Source organism: Phascolarctos cinereus, unplaced genomic scaffold (genome assembly GCF_003287225.1).
Source record: "Phascolarctos cinereus isolate Bilbo 61053 unplaced genomic scaffold, phaCin_HiC Scaffold_4;HRSCAF=312, whole genome shotgun sequence".
Lineage (NCBI taxonomy): Eukaryota > Metazoa > Chordata > Mammalia > Diprotodontia > Phascolarctidae > Phascolarctos > Phascolarctos cinereus.
This window is the reverse complement of record NW_027555847.1, coordinates 649,382,738-649,401,999: the sequence shown is the minus strand read 5'-3', so window position 1 is coordinate 649,401,999 and position 19,262 is coordinate 649,382,738. Positions and strand designations below refer to the sequence as shown.

Here is a 19,262-nt window from a genome sequence, read left to right as displayed (position 1 = left end):
TTCAGTTCACATAATTCCCCCCGAAGTACTCTGTGTTCCACCCATACCAGCCTACTTGCTGCTCGCCATTTCCATCTCTCCCTTCCATGCCTTTGCATACACTGTCCCCAACACCTAGAGTGAGCTCCCTCTTCATGTATGGCTTTGAGAATTCTTAACTTTCTTCAAGGCTCAGGTCAGGTGGCACCTCCTCCAGGAAGCCTTTGATGATCTCATTAGTTAATGTCCTCTCCTTCCTCAAAGCATCATGTATATACTTACCTGTTTTACATGTTGTAACCCTCCAGTACAAGGTAAGCTCCATGACAGCAGGAGCAGTTTTTCATTTTGTCTTTGTATCTCCAACATAGCCTAGGACCTTTCACATGAAAGTCACTTAGATTGTTGAATTGAATTGAATTGACCACAGAATGCCAGTTGGAAGAGACCTCAATCAATCAACCAACATGAATTTATTAGCCTAGAACATAGGGTATAGAGGGTCAGAGCTGAAATGGATAGCACCGAACAGACATAGAATGTTACTTTGGGCAGGGGCCTTTAAGGTCGTTATCTTTTCCAATGCTTTCATTTTACAGTCAGAGATAGAAAATGACTTTTCCAAAGCCACAGTGAATTGGTGGCATGAACTGAAATTTGAACCCATGGCTTTTGACCAACAGACCCTTTCCACTCTGTCCTAGCACTTCATGGTGGCAATTGGAGAACAATGGTATTAAGTCACTGAACAGCTATAAGAACCATTAAAGACTGAATGTGAGATAGAACTGGGCTAGGCCTCAGATGTTTGGAAAGTCCCAACCGAAGCAGAAGTTCTTTTTACAATCTCCCCAACAAGTCACTATTCAATATCCCCTTGAAGGATTCCAATGAGGGGGGACCTACTCCCTCCCCAAGCAGCCCATTCTGCTTTGGCGTGGCTATTAGGACATCCTTCCTAGTCTAGAACCTGACTAGACTGTTCTTATGTTAAGCCAAGATCAAACATTTCATACTACTTCCTGTCATGTATCCATGTCTTTGCCAACTGGTCTTTCCTATCCCCTGTCCTCCTCTTGCCTGTACTACCATTTCTCTGCCTTTGCTCAGCTTGAATAGAACTCCCCAAGCCTTCACCTTCTGCTGGAGTCTGTCCCTTCTTTCACTGCTGAAATAAGGTGCCACTGCCTCCAAGAAGGCCTCCCTGACAACTCTACCACCACCACTCAAGATGACACTAATCTCTCCTCCTCCAAATATCTCACAGGACTTTCACAGGACCCTTCTTGCCCTTACATCAGTTTCTGTCTATTAGACTCTAAACTCAAGAGCATCACTTAGAATAACAATAGTAATAATATTGATAATAATAATAATAACAACAATAATAATGATAGCTAACATTTAGGAAGCTTTTAAATTCTTTAAGGGTTAGTTTTTTAAACACTTAACATATAATCTCATTTGATCCGTGGTGTCTGTGTTTAATCCAATTCAATTCAATTATTTATTAAGCAAATACTACAAGAAAACACTGGAAACACAATGACAAAATGAAAAGCAGAAAGAGCTCCTGTCTTCAGGGAGCTTACATTCTACTGGGAGGATACAACATGTAAACATATAAATATACATATATATGTACATATATACATATATGTATATGTGTGTGTATGTGTATATATATATGTGTGTGTGTATATATATATATATATGTATATGTATGTATGTATGTATGTATAAACCAGTGGAAGGGGGCGAGCAGGAATGGCTCCCTGTAAGAGATGACACTTGAGTTGAACCATAAGGGAAAGTAAGAATTTGAAGATAGGGAGATGATGGAAGAGTATATTTCAGATATAGGGGATAGTCCACCATGCAAAGTCAAGAAGGCTAGAGATGGAAAGTGGAGTCTGAGAAAGAGCAAGTCAACTTTTATGAATAGAATGTCGAGTACCTAAAAAGCAACATGAAATGAGATGGAAAGGCAGGTCAGAGCCAGACCGTGGAGGAATTTACAAGTAAAAAAGAGGAGTTTTTATTTTATCTTAGAGGAAACAAGTGGCCAGTTAAAAGGCCACTAGGGGAGACTGACATGGTCAGTCCTGTATTTTGGGAATATTTGTGGAGGATGGATTGGAAAGGCTGGTGGCAGAGAGATCAATTAAGAGGCTATTGAAATAGTGCATGGAAGAGGAAACAAGGGCCAGGATTAGGGAAATGACTATGTAGGTGGAAAGAAAAGGGCAAATTCGAGGGAAGAAATGACAAAATTTGGTAACTGATTGGACATGTGGAGTTAGAAAGAGTCAAAGACGACACTGAGAATATCAATCAGAGTAAATGAAAGAATGGCTGTATATAGCTTTGTATATACCAAACACAGTGCCCTGTACATACTATGTGCTTAGCAAATGTTTTTAAATTATTATTCAACTGAATTAAATAACAGTATCTGAGTCTTCTGTAAAGGGCTTTGGAAAGTATTTAGTCCAAGACAGAAGTGGTCCCATCCCTGAAAAGAAATCCTCTTGCAGGATCTCTGACAAATGGTCATCCAGACTGTTTGAAGACAGTTAGTGATGGGGAACTCATAATTCCCTCAGAGAGCAGAAGGAGTAGGAGAAGAAGTAACAGCCTCTACCAGGCTCAGTGGAGATCAGCAATCCGGGAAGAAGATAAGGGCTGTCTCAAAGAGTTACCAATTATCCTAGTGAGTGAAGAGAAACCCCTGCAAAGTGGTGGGGGATTGGGATTCCACTGGGCATCACCAAAGAAACAAGGGAATAAGAATTAAGAGACCCTGGGGGAGACCTTCTTGGCTCCCTCTACCCAAGGCCACTTGTAGCTTGGCCAAAATAGGAGGTAGATGTGAATGCGGCCAGCTAGTCCCTGAAAGCAGCAGTGGCTTAGGTGGGCAGCCATGGAGTATCTTAGGAAAACATGCCCAGGCTCCATCATGAAAAGACTCTACTTTCTGTAAGTGTAACTTAGGCAGAATGATTTTTTTTTTTAGAAAGAAAAATGTTCTGAGTCAAGAGACCTGGATTTGAATACTATTTCTTTCTGAGTAACACAAAGCAAATGACTTGACCTCTCTGTGACTCAATTTCCACTTTTGTAAAATAGAGATGATCAACAAATATTTATTAAATAACTACTCTGTGCCAAAAATGTTTTTTCTTTTTACTACACAGAGTTGCTGTGAGGACAAGTGCATTTTAAAAATTAAAGTACTGTAGATACATAACCTATACATATTATTGTAATTTTTTTTCCTTTAGATTCTGGTAAAGCCCTCTTATAATAATAATTTCACCGTTCTAGAGTACTTAAAGGTTTACAGAATATTTTACTCCCAACATTCCATGAAGTAAAGATGGGATGTGTTAGTCTAATTTTTTAGAAAGGGAAACTGAGGATAAGAGGTGTGAAGTGACCTGCCCATGGCCACACAAGTAGTTAGTGGTAGAGCCATTACTCAAACCCAGGTCTTCTGATTTCAGATTCCATGCCACTAGGACACTGAGAGGAAAAAGGGAGATTTCAGGCTGGTGGCAGGAATAAGTGTTTAGGAGGGAATCAGGAATCCCCAGAGGCTCTAAACACGGCTGGTGCCAGTAGAAAAAAGGAAGAAGGAGTCATCATGCTTTTTGAAGACCTTTCACAAGAAGCGAGTGGAGGCCAGATGACTGCTCACACCATGATGTTATAGGGGAGATTTGTTACTCATATACATGTTGGACAGCTCCTATGATCCAATTCTGGGTTTGTGCTGGACCACTGGAGAGGGATGAAGGGGCTGGATCTGGGTGCGGGTGTTTCAGGAACTGGTATAGCCTGCCTGAGCTAATTCATTTATACACTACCAAGACTAGAGGTGAAATCACATAGAGGGAGAAGAAAGAAGGAAGGAGGCAGGGGCAAAGAAAAAGAGAAGCTCACCCAGGTTGTCTGTCACTTGGTAGGAATCTCGGAAATCCTTCATGCGAAAGCCAATGACGTCGACAAAGTCCTCTACTAGGCGGAAGAGCTCCTTAGCATTGGGGCCCATCTGATGAGATGGAGATGGGACACAAGCACAGAAGAAGAGTTTTTCAGAGCTAGAAGGGACTTCAGAGACCATCTGGTCTAACTCCCATTCAAAGAACGTATTCCCACCAAACCCCTCTAAGACTTCACTGACAAATGGTCATCTAGCCTGCACTTCAAAACCAGTGATGGAGAACTTGCCATCTCTAAAAGTAGCCCATTTTATATTGGGGCACAACTAACTACTAAGAAGTGTTTCTTTATGATGAGGCAAAATCTGTCTCCTTGTGATACCCCACCCTCAACCAGTATGGTCCTAATTCTGCCCCTCTTGGGATAAACAGAAAAATCTGATCCCTGTGCTCCATGAAAATCCATCAGATATCTGCAGGTATCATATCTCCCCACTAAGCTCTCTTGCCTCTCAGTCATTTCTGACTTTAACAGTCAAGAAATGAGGTATGCCAACCCCCAAATATATTCTATATATGTGTTTAGACACATGAATTCATGCAGTTGAAGTCACCTTTCGGTGTGTTAAGGAAATTTAGTCCCCTTGATAACCTAAAACCAAAAAATAATTTCCCTCAACCCCAACCAAATAAAAGGGGAACAAAAGGGATAAACAAAAGAAAAATAAATCTAGATAATTTAAAAGCCCTGTCTTTTTAGCTATTTAATTATATTCTATGATTCATTACTTTGCCCACTAATTCTAACAATCTTTCCTGTTTGATTAGATCCCAACTTATATTTTAATGAGTTAGCAATCCCTGAGTTTCCAGTGTCCAGGATTAAGCTGGCAGAAGACATAGAAAGACTCATTCTGGGTAAGAAATTTGCAGAGTTATCTCTAAATGTGGATATTTGAGAGTTGGTACTATATATGGCCACTTGGGTAGAGGAATGAACTTGGGTAGAGAGTGGGGATTATATCTGGTGATGCATGTGTCTAAAGAAGTTATGGCCTTGGGAAGAGTTTTAGGCTCCTTCTCCAGTTAGTGAAGGGATTTGGGGAAAAGGAGGAGGACTTGTTTATCTCCAGTCCATACCAGCTGGGCCTCCTCCCACTTGTCCCGATTCTCTTCGGTCAGCAGGTTGCTTATAATCTGGACAAAATTCTGGAAGAGAAAGGAAGAAAGGGCAATGTGCTGGAGAGTCTGGCATCCAAGCCTGACTTTGTCACCACTGGGGCATACCACTGTAAGCACAACTTAGTGTTTCAGTTTCTCCCGCTTCATTACCTCTGCTGAGTAATTTCCTCATGTGAAGAGAGTTATAGAGGAGGCTGTGGAAGACACAGAGCAGCAAACACATAGCCTCAAGTCCTCAGGAGATCACAGGAAGATGAGGAAAGACAAGGTGATGATGATGGTGATGGAAATGGTGCCAGTTGTGATAGTGATAGGGATGGCACTGGTGACGGTTCTGGTGCTGGTGGTGGCAGTGATGTCAGTGGTGGTAACTATATGGTAAGAGTTATGGTGATTGTGGTCATGGTAATAAGCTGGTCATGGTGAGAGCAGTGAAAGTGTTGGTGATGGTGATAGCAATGCTCATGGCTGTGACTGTGCATTGATGGTGATAGCAACTGTAATATCGATGGTGGTGATACCAACGCTTAACAGTGAGGTTAACAGCAAAGGCGATCAAGGTGTTGATGAGGACAATCTTCAGTTCCCACTCTTTAGACTTCTCCCTCATGCCTCCCACCAAGTACCATCCCACTAGCTTTTCAGTTTCCTTTTATATGCTATCTTCCTCCATTAGAATGCAAACTCCTTGAAGGGCAGATACTGCTTTTTGTTTTGTTTTGTTTTGCATTTCTAGCATTTAGCACAGTGCCTGGCACATAGTAAGCACTTAATAAGTGTTTACTGACTGACTATGACAGTGTTGGTAAAAGTACTAGTGATGGCAAGCTGGTGTCTTTTAAGTGGAAGTGATGGTGTGATTTAATTACTAATTATGATATTTTTCTCATTTAATCAAATGAGATATGTGTCAAGGGCTCTGCAAACCTTAAAGCATTACAGAAATGTCTGGTATATATTAGGCACTTAATAAGTATTGATTGATTGATTGAAATGCAAGATGTTGTTGTTTTGGCAGTAATAAATTGTGATAATCAACAAATCAACAAGCATTTTGTAACCTCCTAAAATGTGCCAAACATTGTGCTTACTTACACTTACGATGATGAAACAATCCTTCAAGAAACTTACATTTAATAGCGAGAGTAATTAGCGTTAGTGTTTTAATTGTGCCGGTGACAGCAGTGATGATGATGGTACCACAGTGCTGGTGGTGGTGTGATGATGTTGGTGATAATGACTGGTACTATCATTGGAATGGCAGAGATGCTAAGCCTTTACCATGGTCTGCCCTGCTCACCACTGGGGTACATTTCAGTCCCCCACTCTTCGATCCCCAAAGGCCCAAGCAGACTTTTCTCCCAGCCCCTTACCTGCACATCACCCGGGGTAGGGCTGTAGTAGGCCCTCCGGAAGATCTCAGTCATATTCCTCAGCACGTCAATGGTGGAGAGGAGGTCCCCACTGTAGCTGGTCCCATCCTGAGAGATCTCTACCAGTGTCTGGATTACCTCTGACACGCCCTCACCCGGAATCCCCCTCTGAGCCTTTGACAGGTGCTCCCGGGTCTGTGGAGAAGGTCAGAGGCAGGGGCTGGAGGTGATGACTTCAGTACAGCAAACCGATCCTCAGCATCTCAGGGCGACATCACATAGACCTGAGATGTCCCTAGTGCCATCTCCCATCCCTTGCAATAATTAAGATAGCTTTTCTGACAGGTGGTTCAGACTCTCCATGAACACTCCCCAGGGATTGGTGGGTCCCTTTTTCCTAGGAGGCCCACTATGGCCTGACAGTCAGGCAAATCAGATGGAATTTCCAAGGGCCTAAAGTTGCTATGCTTTGTGGCCTTGGGGAAAGGAGCTTCTGGGAAATGGTCCCCAAATGACCATACTAAGACATGCCCTTTGATTTTCTCAGCAAAAGGGCAGAAGAAATCTGATGGGGACCAACACTCCAATCACAGCCTCATGAGGGGAAGTCAGGAACAAAACTGCTCCCCCTTCCACAAAGGTGAACTTGCTACCAGCTCTTGCCTATGCCCTAGAGAAATTGGATAGAGAACAGTGGTGGAGAAACAGGGATAGGGGTCTAGAGGAGTTAAGGAGAGGCAGGATTTTAAAGCTGAAAGTGACCTTGCATGGGTCCCCAGGTAAAAAAGGATGGAGAGATTTTGAGGGAAGGGCAGGGAGGGAGAGGGAAGAGGGATGGGGATGAGGAGGGCACAAAGGTTAGAGGACAGAGGGAAAGAGGGACACAAGGAAAGAAGGGGAAAGAATCATAGAATCACAGAGTTTTAGAGTTGGAAACTGCCTTAAAGATCATTGTGCCGATGAGGAAACTGAGGCCCCATCAAATTAACTGACTTGACTGAGGTCACGAAGCAGGGGTATGACTAGAACTTGGGTCTCTGAATTTGCATTTCACAGATTTTTATTTTTTTGGAGGAAACCAGGGTTAAATAAGTTGCCTAGGGTCACATAGCTAGCTAGTAAGTGTCTGAGGCCAGATCTGAACTCAGGTCTTCCTGACTCAAGGCCTGGTGCTCTGTCTACTCCACTTCCTTTCCACCATAGCAAGCTCATAGAATGCTAGAGCTGGAAAGATCCTCAGAGGTTATCTCATCCAACCCCCAATCCAAAGCAGGGATCCACTTTACCAAAGACCAAAGACTGGGTCCCAGAAGGGAAGGGAAGAGGTAAGGGGAGGATCTGGGGAATGAGAGAGGATGGAAGGAGAGAGGGAAACAGAAGAGAGAAGGGTAATGGGAGCTGAGAAGGAAATAGGCAGCAGAGGCAGAGGTGAAGGGACCAACAGGCATATAAAAGATGGCGATGGTCAGAGTGGGCTAAAGCAGTAAGGGAAGGCTTCCTAGACTAAGTGGGGCTGAACCTGACTCCTTAAGAAGAGGTAGGGTTTAGAGAGGCACGCTGGACAGGAAAGGGCATTCCTGAGGACTAGGGTAAGCAAAGTCCAGGAACTGAGTTACAAAACCAAAGACTGTCAGAGCTGGAAACTACCATAGAGACTATCTAGTCAAACCTCTTCATGTTACAGATGAAGAAAAATTGAGCCCTAGAGAGAGGAAGTGACTGGCCCAAGATCACAGCTTCTTAGGGTCACAGACCTAACTTAGAACGCTAGAACTGGAAGATCCCTTGGAGACTGTCTGCCCCAAATGCTTCGAAGCAAGCAATGAGACAGGTTTGTCCAAGGGTGCACAATGAGGTAGTGGCAGACGATGTAACATCCAGAATGCCGAAGCTAGAAGGGACCTTAGGTCCTAGAATGTAGAACGTCAAAGCTAGAAAAGAATCCTGAAACACAGAACGTTAGAGCTGGAAGGGATCTTAGAGACCATTCTAGCCCAACATCTTCATTTACAGAACAGGAAATTCAGGCCCACAGAGGTCAAGTGATTTGTCTAAGGGCACACAACCAGTGAGAAATAAGGCAGGGACTAATACCCAGGTCTACTGGTTCTAAGCCTGGATTCCTTCCCTTACATTATATCTTCAGGAAGCTTCAGGATTTGTCCTTGAACCCAGTGTCCAGATAGAGATAGAGGAAGGGACCACCTCTCTCTTGGGAGTGGTTGAAGGGTGGGGAGACCCTGAGTCAGGGCAGAGAGGGATGGAAGTCCCTACCAAGGGGTCGCTGGTCCCTCACCATCATCTGGATGTTCCGGTAGTCGATGGAGATGCACTTGATGTAAGTGGGGGGCTCCCAGTAGGCGATGCCTTCCTCGTCCAACACACACTTCCTGAGGATGAGGCCTAGGGTGGGATTAGGGGAAGGGGAGGTGCAAGTTATGTCTCAGAGAGCTCCCCAGAGGTCATCTCATTCATTACCCTTCTTCAGTAATGGATCATAGAACCATAGACTCCTCCATCCCTTGTTAGAGATTTCAAGAGCTAGCCAAGCCCCACCACCCCTGTATGTTACCCCTTTGCTGCCTGGAACTTGGCACAGCCATGTCTCAGGGGTCCCCAAACAGCCACTGGGCTGTCCTGGTCACCCTTCTGCCTCTGGTTAAGACCAGAGCAGAGCCAGAGTAAGGAGGGACCTTAAAGATTTTGAGGTCCAACCCCTTCAATCTACAGAGGAAAAAATGAGAGCCAATGAAGGAAAGGGATTTGGCTGAGATCAAACAACAAGGGCAGAATCTACCCAGGACCCAGGTAACCTAGCTCCCAGCCAAGGGCTGCCTGCCCTTCCTCTTGGACCCTATCTCTTTAAAAAAAGAAAACTCCGAAAAGCACAGCTAGGCATGATTATTGCTAACAGAGGTAATTCTCAGGGTCTCTTAGACTGTGTACTCTCTGAGGGAAGGGCTTCTATCTCATCTTCCTCTTCCTCTTCTCCCCTCCTCCCATTACTTCCCAAGTAAAGCAAAGCACAGGTATCAGTGCAGTTTTTTGGAAGAGAACAAAAAGTATTTTGTATGCTATGGCTCCCAAGAGCAGACCTGGGACCAGTGGAGGGAGGTTGCAGAAAGGCCAATTCCAGCACAACTTAAGAAAGAATTCTTTGATAACTGGAGCTATCTATGAATGGAAAAAAAGCATGTACTGGGAGTAATGAGCTCCCCAACAATGATGATATTCAAGAGAAAGCTGAGTGATCATTGGTCAGGAATGTTGGAGAAGGAATTCCTGAACTTGGAAGGAGGTTGGACTGGATGCCCTCTGAAGTTCCTTCTAAAATTGAGTCTATGATTCTATGACTGATTGAATAAGAAGTCCCAGAGCCCACCCCTCAGTGCCTGACACCACCTAAGGACTCATACCTGTGGCATTTCGGGGGCACCGTATGGCAGCCACATCTCCTGCTGGTGTCTCCTTCCAGACCATGGAACCAGCATTATCTTCATAGCAGATCTCATGGGGCTCTAGCAAAAGGCAACAGATAGTCAGGTAAGAAGTGGGTAGAGGGTACATCAACTAGACTCAGAAAAAGAAAGTTGAAAGGAAAAGAATGAAGGGGGATGGGATGGTGTTTGGGTCAATTAGCTAAATTATTAGAGTCCAGTGTAGCCAAGTCAGAGAAGACAAGTCTAGCTCAGGATAGTTATCCACGTAGGAAGAATAATTGTTCCCTAACCGTAGCATGACCCCCAACCCTAGCTTCACACTAAACCCCAAATCTGGTGCAGACTGAGTCCTAATTCAGTTCTTAGACCCTTGTTAGAGAGTTCAAGAGCTAGCCAGGCCCCACCACCCTGAATGTTACCCCTTTGCCACCTAGAATTTGGCACAGCCATGTCACTGTCAAATGACAGTGGACTGTCCTGGTCACCCTTCCATCTCTGGTTAGAACCAGAACAGAACCAGAGTGGGATCACAAGGTCCAGAGCTCAATTATGCCTGGCAGTCACAGGCATAAAGTCAGGCAGAAAGATTGAGGGAAACCAAGGTCTTTGAGGAATTCTTCTGGGTGGTAAGGAGGCAGAAGAGAAAAGATGGGAGGAGGGGGATGGGAGGAAGGCGCTAGGAAGAGGGAGGTGCGAGGAGGGGATGCCTTGAAGGGGATGTGACTCACCCGGGCACCTCCTTTGGCTGCACTGTCTGTACTCCTCCTTGGGACCCTGGCATGCCTCACCCCCAAAGAAAGGGCCCAGGCAGGCTCGATCACGTCTCTGGGTGCCCCCGCCACACGTGGTACTGCAGCTGCCCCAAGTGCCCCAGGACTGCCACTTGCCATCCACTGGGAGAGTAAGATATGACACCATAAAAATATGAAGAAATACAGACACAGAAGCAGAAGCACAGATATAGAAACAGACAGAAGCACAGACCCAACAGACATGAAGAAAGGCATGAAGAGCCAAGTAGAACAAGACACAGACAATGTAGACAGAGACCCAGAATCATGGCGGCTCAGAGACCCAGAAACACAGAAGGACAGGAAGACACAGAGACACAGGGACAGAGTCACAGGCGAACAAACATAGCAATACCAATGCAGGAACACAAAGAGATCCAGCAACAAACAAAAAGAAATAAAGATAGGAAGACACGGAAATAGAGAAATATCGGAGAAGTAGAAACCCTTGAACCAAAGACTAGGACAAGAGAAGATCAGGTCCCACCTGGGGCCCGTGAGGCTGAGGACCCACATTCCACAGCCCTGACCAAAGGTTGCCCTCATGCCCTCGGCCCATCTCCCCTCAGCCCCCTCTTCTTCCCACATGCCATCCTGAGCCTCCCTTTGGGGGATGGATACTGACCTGGGCACTGCCGGAGGAAGCAATCTCGAGTCTCGGCCCAGTGGCCCTGGCACTCAGCCCCTCCATAAGAGGGTCCATTGCACTCCCTCGTACGCTGCTGGGTGCCATTGGAACAGCTAGATGAGCAGGAACTCCAGCTTGACCACTCATTCCAGTTGCCATCCACTGCCCGGCCCGGGGGGAGAAAAAGGGACAGAACACAGAGCATGAATACCTTTCTTGGGCTTACCATGCCCTGGTCGAACAGCATTTGCAGCTGTCAAGTTGCATGGGTCCAGCTGGCTCTAGCCATTCCCCTACCTCTCAGGAGTGTCTCAGAACTGGACTAGGATGGGAAGGGTGAGACCCATCTGAGGGAGGCCAATCTAGGGGCCAACAGATTACCACCTACCCCCAGCATCCTTTCAAAGGAAAGGTACCTCGGAGCAGAGTGCTCCAAGGTCAACAACAGAATCTCTAGGCTAGAATGCACTTCAGAGGGCATCCAGTCCAACCTATATCTAAGAAAAAATCACTTCTACAGGATCTATCACAAGGGGTCAGCCAATCTGTCCTTGAATATTTCCATGGGAAGGAAGGATCACTACCTTCTGACAAAGACTACTGTACTTTTGGATAGTTTTAATTGTTATAGAGACAGTGTGATACAGTGGATAGATATCCACTCTCTAGGTCAGGGGAGATCTGGGTTCAAGCCCTGTCACTGACCAATACTGGCTGTGTGACCCTGGGTAAGTCATTAACCTCTCTCAGTACTCCAAGCAATGCTCAAAGACTGTAAATTCCAAAGCAGGTACCATGTGTGTTGGTAGAGAAAGTTCCTAACCAGCAGTTCCCTATGCCAATGAAAGCACAGGTCTGATCCCCCTCCCCACCAAAAAATTAAGGAACTTTTTCTTTCTCTCATGACTTAAATTACTCCTCACCAATTCTTGCCATTGTTTCTGGTTTTGCCTTCAAGGGTCAAGGAGAACAAATTGAATTCATCAGTCACAAGACATCCCTTCAAAGACTTGAAGACAAATCATCAGGCCCCACCCCCAACTCTTTTCTTCACCAAGTTAAACATTCCGACTGTTTTCAACTATTCTTCAGAGGACATGGTCTCCAGGCTTTTCATCAACTTCATTGCTTTCCTCTGGATATTCTCCGGACAGTATCTCAGTGTTGTTGTTGTTTTCTGTCATGTCTGACTTTTTGTCACCACTTTGGGAGTTTTCTTGGCAAAGATACTAGAGTGGTTTGCCATTTTCCTCTCCAGCTCATTATACAGATGAGGAAATGGAGGCAGAGTTAAATGACTTGTCCAGGGTCACACAGTTAGTAAGTGTCTGAGGCCAGATTTGAACTCAGGAAGATGAGTCTTCCTGACTCTGGGCTTATCACTCTATCCACTGCATCACCTAGTTGCCCCCCACTATATCAATGTCCTCCCTAAAATGTGGCTCCCAGATAGGACGAGTATAGTGTGTCCTACCAACTACTGAGTCCTAGACACTGCTTCTATCCTAATAAGAACTCCTGAACTTTTCTAGCTTTCACATCCCTCTATTGACTCCACTAAGACTTCAAGATCTTTTTCAGCTGAACTGGTAACAATTCATGGTTTCCTCATTTTGTACTTGCGGGATTGTTGGCTTTAATCCAAGGATATGGCTCTACATTTACCTCTATTAAATTTCCTCTTTTTAGATAATGGCCTATAATTCTAGTCTGTTGATACTTTTTTTTGAGGACCCTGATTGACACATAATGTGCTAGTGAACACTTTTGACTTCATGTAACCATAGCTATTACCACCATCATAACCAATACCTTCACCACCACCATCATCGACATTATTATCATCACCCCCATCGCCAATACTACTAGCATCATCACTACTGTCATCCCCACTGTCACCATCATTATCATCACCATTGACACCATGACCACTGTCAACATCACCACCATCACAATAGCTACTACTATCATCACCATCACTGTCTCTGTCATCATTACCGTTACCATCACCATCTTCATCACCATCATTGTCTCCATTAACAATTACCACTGTCATCCTCATTAGCTAGATCACTACTGGCAACCCCAATGACCTCCACCACCACCATCGGCAGCATCCCCCTCAGCAGCAGCATCACCACCAGCATCAAATGGGATCTGTTGCTTTTGTAACAAACTCTCCCGCAGGAGAAAAAGGCTAAAACAAATGGAAATAGTTTTCAAAGGTGAAGGACATAAATTGAGCTGAGCCCCCAAAAGGCAACTCAATTGAGGGCTGTGAGGCCCAAGAGCTCAGGAATGCCCATATTATCCCAAGCACTGGCCCATGAGTCTCCTATCTCCCCTATTCCTCAGAATTGCTGGGGGCTAGTTGGAGGCCTGGTTCTAGGATATCCTTTCTCTTTCAAGGATAAGAAAAGAAACAGGTTCCAGAATGAGAATCTCCTAGGATGGCTCTCTGATTTGCCAATGATGGAAGTTCATGGGGTTTAGGAATGTTGTGGACATCCCTGCTATTCAAGGCCTCTCTGACACTGGGCATGAGAGCCAGGTTCTTATACTCTAAATAAGAAGCTACAGAGATGAGTACTGGGGGGGGAATATGATGGGGGAAATCTCTAATTGTCTCATGACTGACTCTAAAGCAGAAATGATAGTCAAGGATGGCAGGGATTCTGTCCCCAGCAGCCAGCACCCTCCAAGGGTCAGGACCCTGAGCGACAGGTAGCAAAATGGATAGCAACCAAAATGGAAGACAGCATGATAGAGAAGAGTATCAGAGTGGCAACGTGGGGCAGGGGAGGCTGGGGGACTGAGGGGAAGAAGTGATCCATGGCAGTAGGATGGAGAGACAGAGAGACAAAGAGACACAGAGACAGACAGAGAGACACAGAGACAGAGAGACACAGAGAGACAGAAAACAGACAGAGGTGGAAACAGAGAAAGACAGAGACAGAGAGATGAAGAGACACAGAGACAGAAACACAAACACAGAGAGATGAAGAGACACAGAGACAGAGCCACAGAGCCAGAGAGATATAGAGACACAGAGACAGAGAGACACAGAGACACAGAGAGACAGAAAACAGACAGAGAGATGGATGGACAAAAGACAGGGAATGAAAGACAGAACAGAGAACAAGAAGCATAAGAGATACATTAAGAAATAGAGATGGAGAGGAGAGACAGGTAGACACAGAGCTAAAGGGAGAAGCACAGGCCAAACAGAGGGAAGAGGAGAGACATCTCTGGGAGGATTTCTTAGCAGCTGGAGGCAGAGGGGGCAGGGAGGAGCAGAGCATTTGTATTAAAGCAATTTGCAGAGCTGGCCAGGAGCCTGCTTAATCCCCATGGCTATTTTTAAAGCTCTTTCTCTTCCTCTAAGCTATTTCTCTCTGCTTTCTTTTTGTTACAGAAACAAGTGAGATTGTGATTGCATAAAACCATGCCCAGGGCAGCCAGGAAAGCCCACAGGCCCCTGTCCTTCACCTTTAAACGCCAACATCAGGAGCCAAAGGGTCACCTGTCTCAAGGAAACACTGGCTCAGTCTACTTTCTTAGAGATGGGCCCAGCTGGTTCAGGGAGAGGGGTTCAAGACTGGAAACAGTTCAAGAGAAAGTGAATAAAGGAAATGGATGTTACTCTATCTTCAATCTCACTTCTGCCATGAAATCTTCCTTAACCAACTTCACCTCCCACAGCACTACTTGGGACCTTCAGTAGGCCTACTCATGCATGCTCTCCTGGACCACATCTCTTTTATGCTAAGTAGCTCATCACTGGGCTGCGAGATGTCACCATAATACAAAAAGCACCGGGCCTGGAGTCAGGAAGACTCATCTTCCTGAGTTCAAATCTTGCCTCACACACTTACTAGCTGTATGACCCTGGGCAAGCCACTTAACCCTGCTTGCCTCAGTTTCTTCATCTGTAAAATGAGCTAGAGAAGAAAATGGCAAACCACTCTAGTATCTGGGGCAGCTAGGTGGCTCAGTAGACAGAGCTCTGGTCCCGAAGTCATGAGGACCCGAGTTCAAATCTAGCTGCAGACACTTACTAGCTGCATGACCCTGGGCAAGTCACTTAACCCTGCTTGCCTCAGTCTCCTCATCTGTCAAATGAGCTAGATAAAAAAAAAGTGGCAAACCACTCTAGTATCTTTGCCAAGAAAATTCCAAAGTGGGGCACCTAGGTGATGTAGTGGATAGAGCTCTGACCCTGAAGTCAGGAGGACCTGAGTTCAAATCCAGCTGCAGACACTTACTAGCTATGTGACCCTAGTTAAGTCACTTAACCCCAACTGCCCCAAAAAAGAATTAAAAGAAAACCCCAGAGTGGTGTCATGAAGAATGAAACATGACTGAAAATGACTAAATAACAACAACAAAGTTTATTACCTGGAAATAAATGTCGGGGCCTTGGATAAGGATGGTGATATCTTACTAGTGGTGAAGACAGTGACGGTGGCAGAATGTAAATTCCTTGAGGGCAAAGACTCTTTTTGCTTGGGGCATCATAATTTAGCACCTAGCATAGTGCCTGACACAGAGAAAGCACTTCATAAAATTTGTTGAATAGATGACGAATGAATGAATGATGTTAGTAATGGTAATATTACTCTGGTAATGACAGAGGTGATGAACGACCAATAAGCATTTATTAAGCACCTCCTATGTGCCAGTCCCAATACACTGGGTGCTGGGAATGTACAAAGACAAAAACGAAACAGCAGAAAGGTGGTGGTGATGGTGATGATGGCGATGGGTTTGTGCATTATTGTAGTAAAGAAGAGCTGCTTCTACTCCTGCCCTTTACCCAAATATGATTTTCTTGTAGTAATCTGCAATTATCTGTAGATCACATCCAAAGGACTTTTCATATCTTCTGTGTCAGAACACTCAGATGGTAACATCATCTGCTTCCGTGGCTTTGCCAACAGCGACGATGACCACCGCGAATGCAATGAGTGCTTGGCTGCTGCTATCAGTATCTCTTCCTCTTACAGAGACACTGTGGTATCATGAATAGAATTGATGAAATGAACAGCGTTGGGCAGCAGATGAGCAAGAAGACCATGAAAGAGCCCTGGTAATCATACCATATGCCCTGGTATACCCAAGGGGTCATCCAATCTTTATTCTTGCCTCTAAGGAGGCCCTGCTCAAAGCCTGCTGAGGGGCTCTGCCCTATCTACATCAGCCACCCCAGCCTGGCCAGACCAGCCCCTCTGTCTCCCTCCAACTTACCAGGGCACAGGGCAATGTTGCAGAACTTGGTCTGTTTCTCTGGACCTTCACAAGGGTTGCCTCCAAACTGAGGTGGGCGGCAGGTGCGGGTACGGTCCCGGAAGCCCCTCCCACAGGTAGATGAACACAAACTCCAGGGTGACCACTCATCCCAAGTCCCATGAACTGTGAGGAAAGGGTAAGGTCATCAGGAAATTCCTCTGCCTCTGCGATATTATGCACTGTATCTACAACCCCCATCAAGGAAATCTATATACCACTCATGGAGGCCAAGCTCCCTGCTGGCCTGTTCCTCCCTTCTCCTCTCTTGAAAACTAAACTTCATCATAAAGCCTTCCCTGATTCAATTCACTCCTGTGGTCAAGACAACGCAATGTAGGACAGACTCCATTTGAGTCTGAAAGTGTACTTATACTGTTTCTCCTCCTCAAACCAGGGGTCCCTAAGGACAGGCCTTATACCTCCTTCTTAGGCCAGGGGCTCTTGGAGGCCATGGCCTATTTCTCTCCTTCATGCCTAGGGACTGCTGAGGGGGAGGGTTTATGTCTCCCCTAAGGACAGGGGCCATGTCTTCCTATTCCAAGACCAAGTTCCAGAAATCAGGAGTTGAGACTTTTTCTTCAACCAGAGGCTCCCATGCCCTAATATTCCAGCCCTATCTTGGAGGGAGGACTCACCTGGACAGATAGCTGAGTTATTGCACTGTCTCTGCTCCCGCAGGGGTCCACTACACTGGGTGCTGTAGGATGAGGAAACGCAGAAACGGGTCCGGGTCTGCCAGCCCTCACCACATGTGGTTGAGCAGACACTCCACGGGGACCACTCCTCTGCTGCGGGATCTCCTGTTGGGACATGGGACATTAAAGTCAGGACCTAGTCAAAGACAGCAGGAAGGATTTCAAGGAGGCCGATGGCGAACTTTTCCCATCCATGAGGATTATTAGAGAATGGCTGTGCTCAAAGGAGGGATATAGAAGTCCATGCTCTGGGACAGATGGATGAATATGGTAATTACAGTGGTAATGAAAGTAATAATAAAAATAAAAAGAGGAAGAGCACAAGAAGCAGAAGGAGAGTAAGAAAGAAAAAAGAGAAGAAAGGGAAGGAGAAGGAGGAAGAGAAAAGGTTGAAGGAAAGGGAAAGGGAGAAGGAGAGAGAAAGAAAAGGAGAAGGATGAGAAAGAGGAAGAAAAAGAGGAAAAGGAAAAGGAGGAGCTGGAGAAAAAGGAGGAAGAAGAGGAGGAAGAGAAGGTGTCAATAAATATGTGTGATTTCTTCAGCATTTTGAATTTTCATAGAGTCTCCAAAGGGAGCTCAGAGTCCATGTGGTTTGAGCAATACTTGAATACCAATTCCCCCTACAGCATCTTGACTTTGCTTGATGACTTATGCTGCAAGGAAAGCCATGACCTCCTGGGGCAATTCATTCCACTTCTGTCGTTGCTGCTGCTGCTGCTGTTACTGGTGCTGAGTTGTGTCTGACTCTTTGTGACTCCATTTGGGGCTTTCTTGGCAGGGATACTAGAGTGGTGTCCATTTCCTCCTCCAGCTCATTTGACAGATGAGGAAACTGAGGCAAACAGGATTAAGTGACTTGCCCAGGGTCACACAGCTAGTAAGTGTCTGAGGCTGGATTTGAACTCAGGTCTTCCTGACACTAGACCCAGCGCTCTATTCACTGTGCCACTTAGCTGCCCCACTCTACTTTTGGACAGCTCCATTTATTAGGCAGTCTTTTCTTACATTAGGGGCAGATAGGTGGCACAGTGGATAGAGTGCTCGGTCTAGTGTCAGGAAGACCTGAGTTCAAATCCAGCCTCAGACACTTACTAGCTGTGTGACCCTGGGCAAGTCACTTAATCCTGTTTGCCTCAGCTTCCTCACCTGGCAAATGAGATGGAGGAGGAAATGGCAAACCACTCCAGCATCTTTGCCAAGAAAATCCCAAATGAGGTCACAAAGGGTTGGACACTACTGAAAACGACTGAGCAACTTTTCTTATATTAAGCCTAAGTCTGCCTCTCTGTAACGTCTACCAATTGTTCTTACTTCTGTCCTCTGGGCCCAAGCAGAACAAATATAAGCCTTCTTCAGCATTCCAGTCCTTCACATATTTGAAGACAGATATCCTGTACCCCTCTAAAGTGTCTCTTCTCCAAGCTCAACAGTCTCGGCTGGCTCAAATTATCCTTATATGGCATGGTTTACCAAGCTAGCTGTTGTCCCTCTGGATAAACTCTAATTTGACCTTCCTAAATGAGAAATGGATAGAGTTCTTTAAACTACAATCGACTAAGGAAAAGTACAGTAGAACTGTTACATTCTCTCTTCCCCATTCCCACTGCCCAGCCCCAGACACGACTCTTACTAAACTTTTTGGACTGCCATGTCCTAATGTTAACTCATATTTAACCTAAAGTCCATCAAAACCTTTAGATCAATGTCTCATTCACTGTTATCTAAACACACCTCCCCATATTGTGCTTCTAAAGTTGCTTTTTTTCGACCCAAGGGTAGAAATTCACATTTATCTTTATTAAATTTCATCTGATTAGATCCAGCCTTTCATTCTAGACAAATGAAAGATATTTTTGAACCTTGTTTTATTGTCCCTCTCAGTATTGGGTCACCTATAGATGTAATAAAGCTACCATCTACATCTTTATCCAATTCACTGAT

At 45.2% G+C, this 19,262-nt stretch overlaps 1 protein-coding gene across 2 annotated transcripts in view; it reads right to left on the bottom strand.

Annotated features, from left to right (window-relative positions):
- Positions 1-19,262, bottom strand: part of ADGRB1 (adhesion G protein-coupled receptor B1) — a 263,970-nt gene that overhangs the window by 140,030 nt on the left and 104,678 nt on the right. For both annotated transcript variants that reach the window (XM_078153784.1, XM_078153783.1), the window contains exons 5-13: positions 17,262-17,426; positions 16,585-16,749; positions 11,335-11,499; positions 10,647-10,811; positions 9,895-9,996; positions 8,775-8,881; positions 6,479-6,673; positions 5,064-5,132; positions 3,925-4,033 (exon numbers count right to left, since the gene is read on the bottom strand). In XM_078153784.1, the coding sequence (XP_078009910.1) occupies positions 3,925-4,033; positions 5,064-5,132; positions 6,479-6,673; positions 8,775-8,881; positions 9,895-9,996; positions 10,647-10,811; positions 11,335-11,499; positions 16,585-16,749; positions 17,262-17,426 (1,242 nt within the window). The remainder of the gene's footprint in view (positions 1-3,924; positions 4,034-5,063; positions 5,133-6,478; positions 6,674-8,774; positions 8,882-9,894; positions 9,997-10,646; positions 10,812-11,334; positions 11,500-16,584; positions 16,750-17,261; positions 17,427-19,262) is intronic.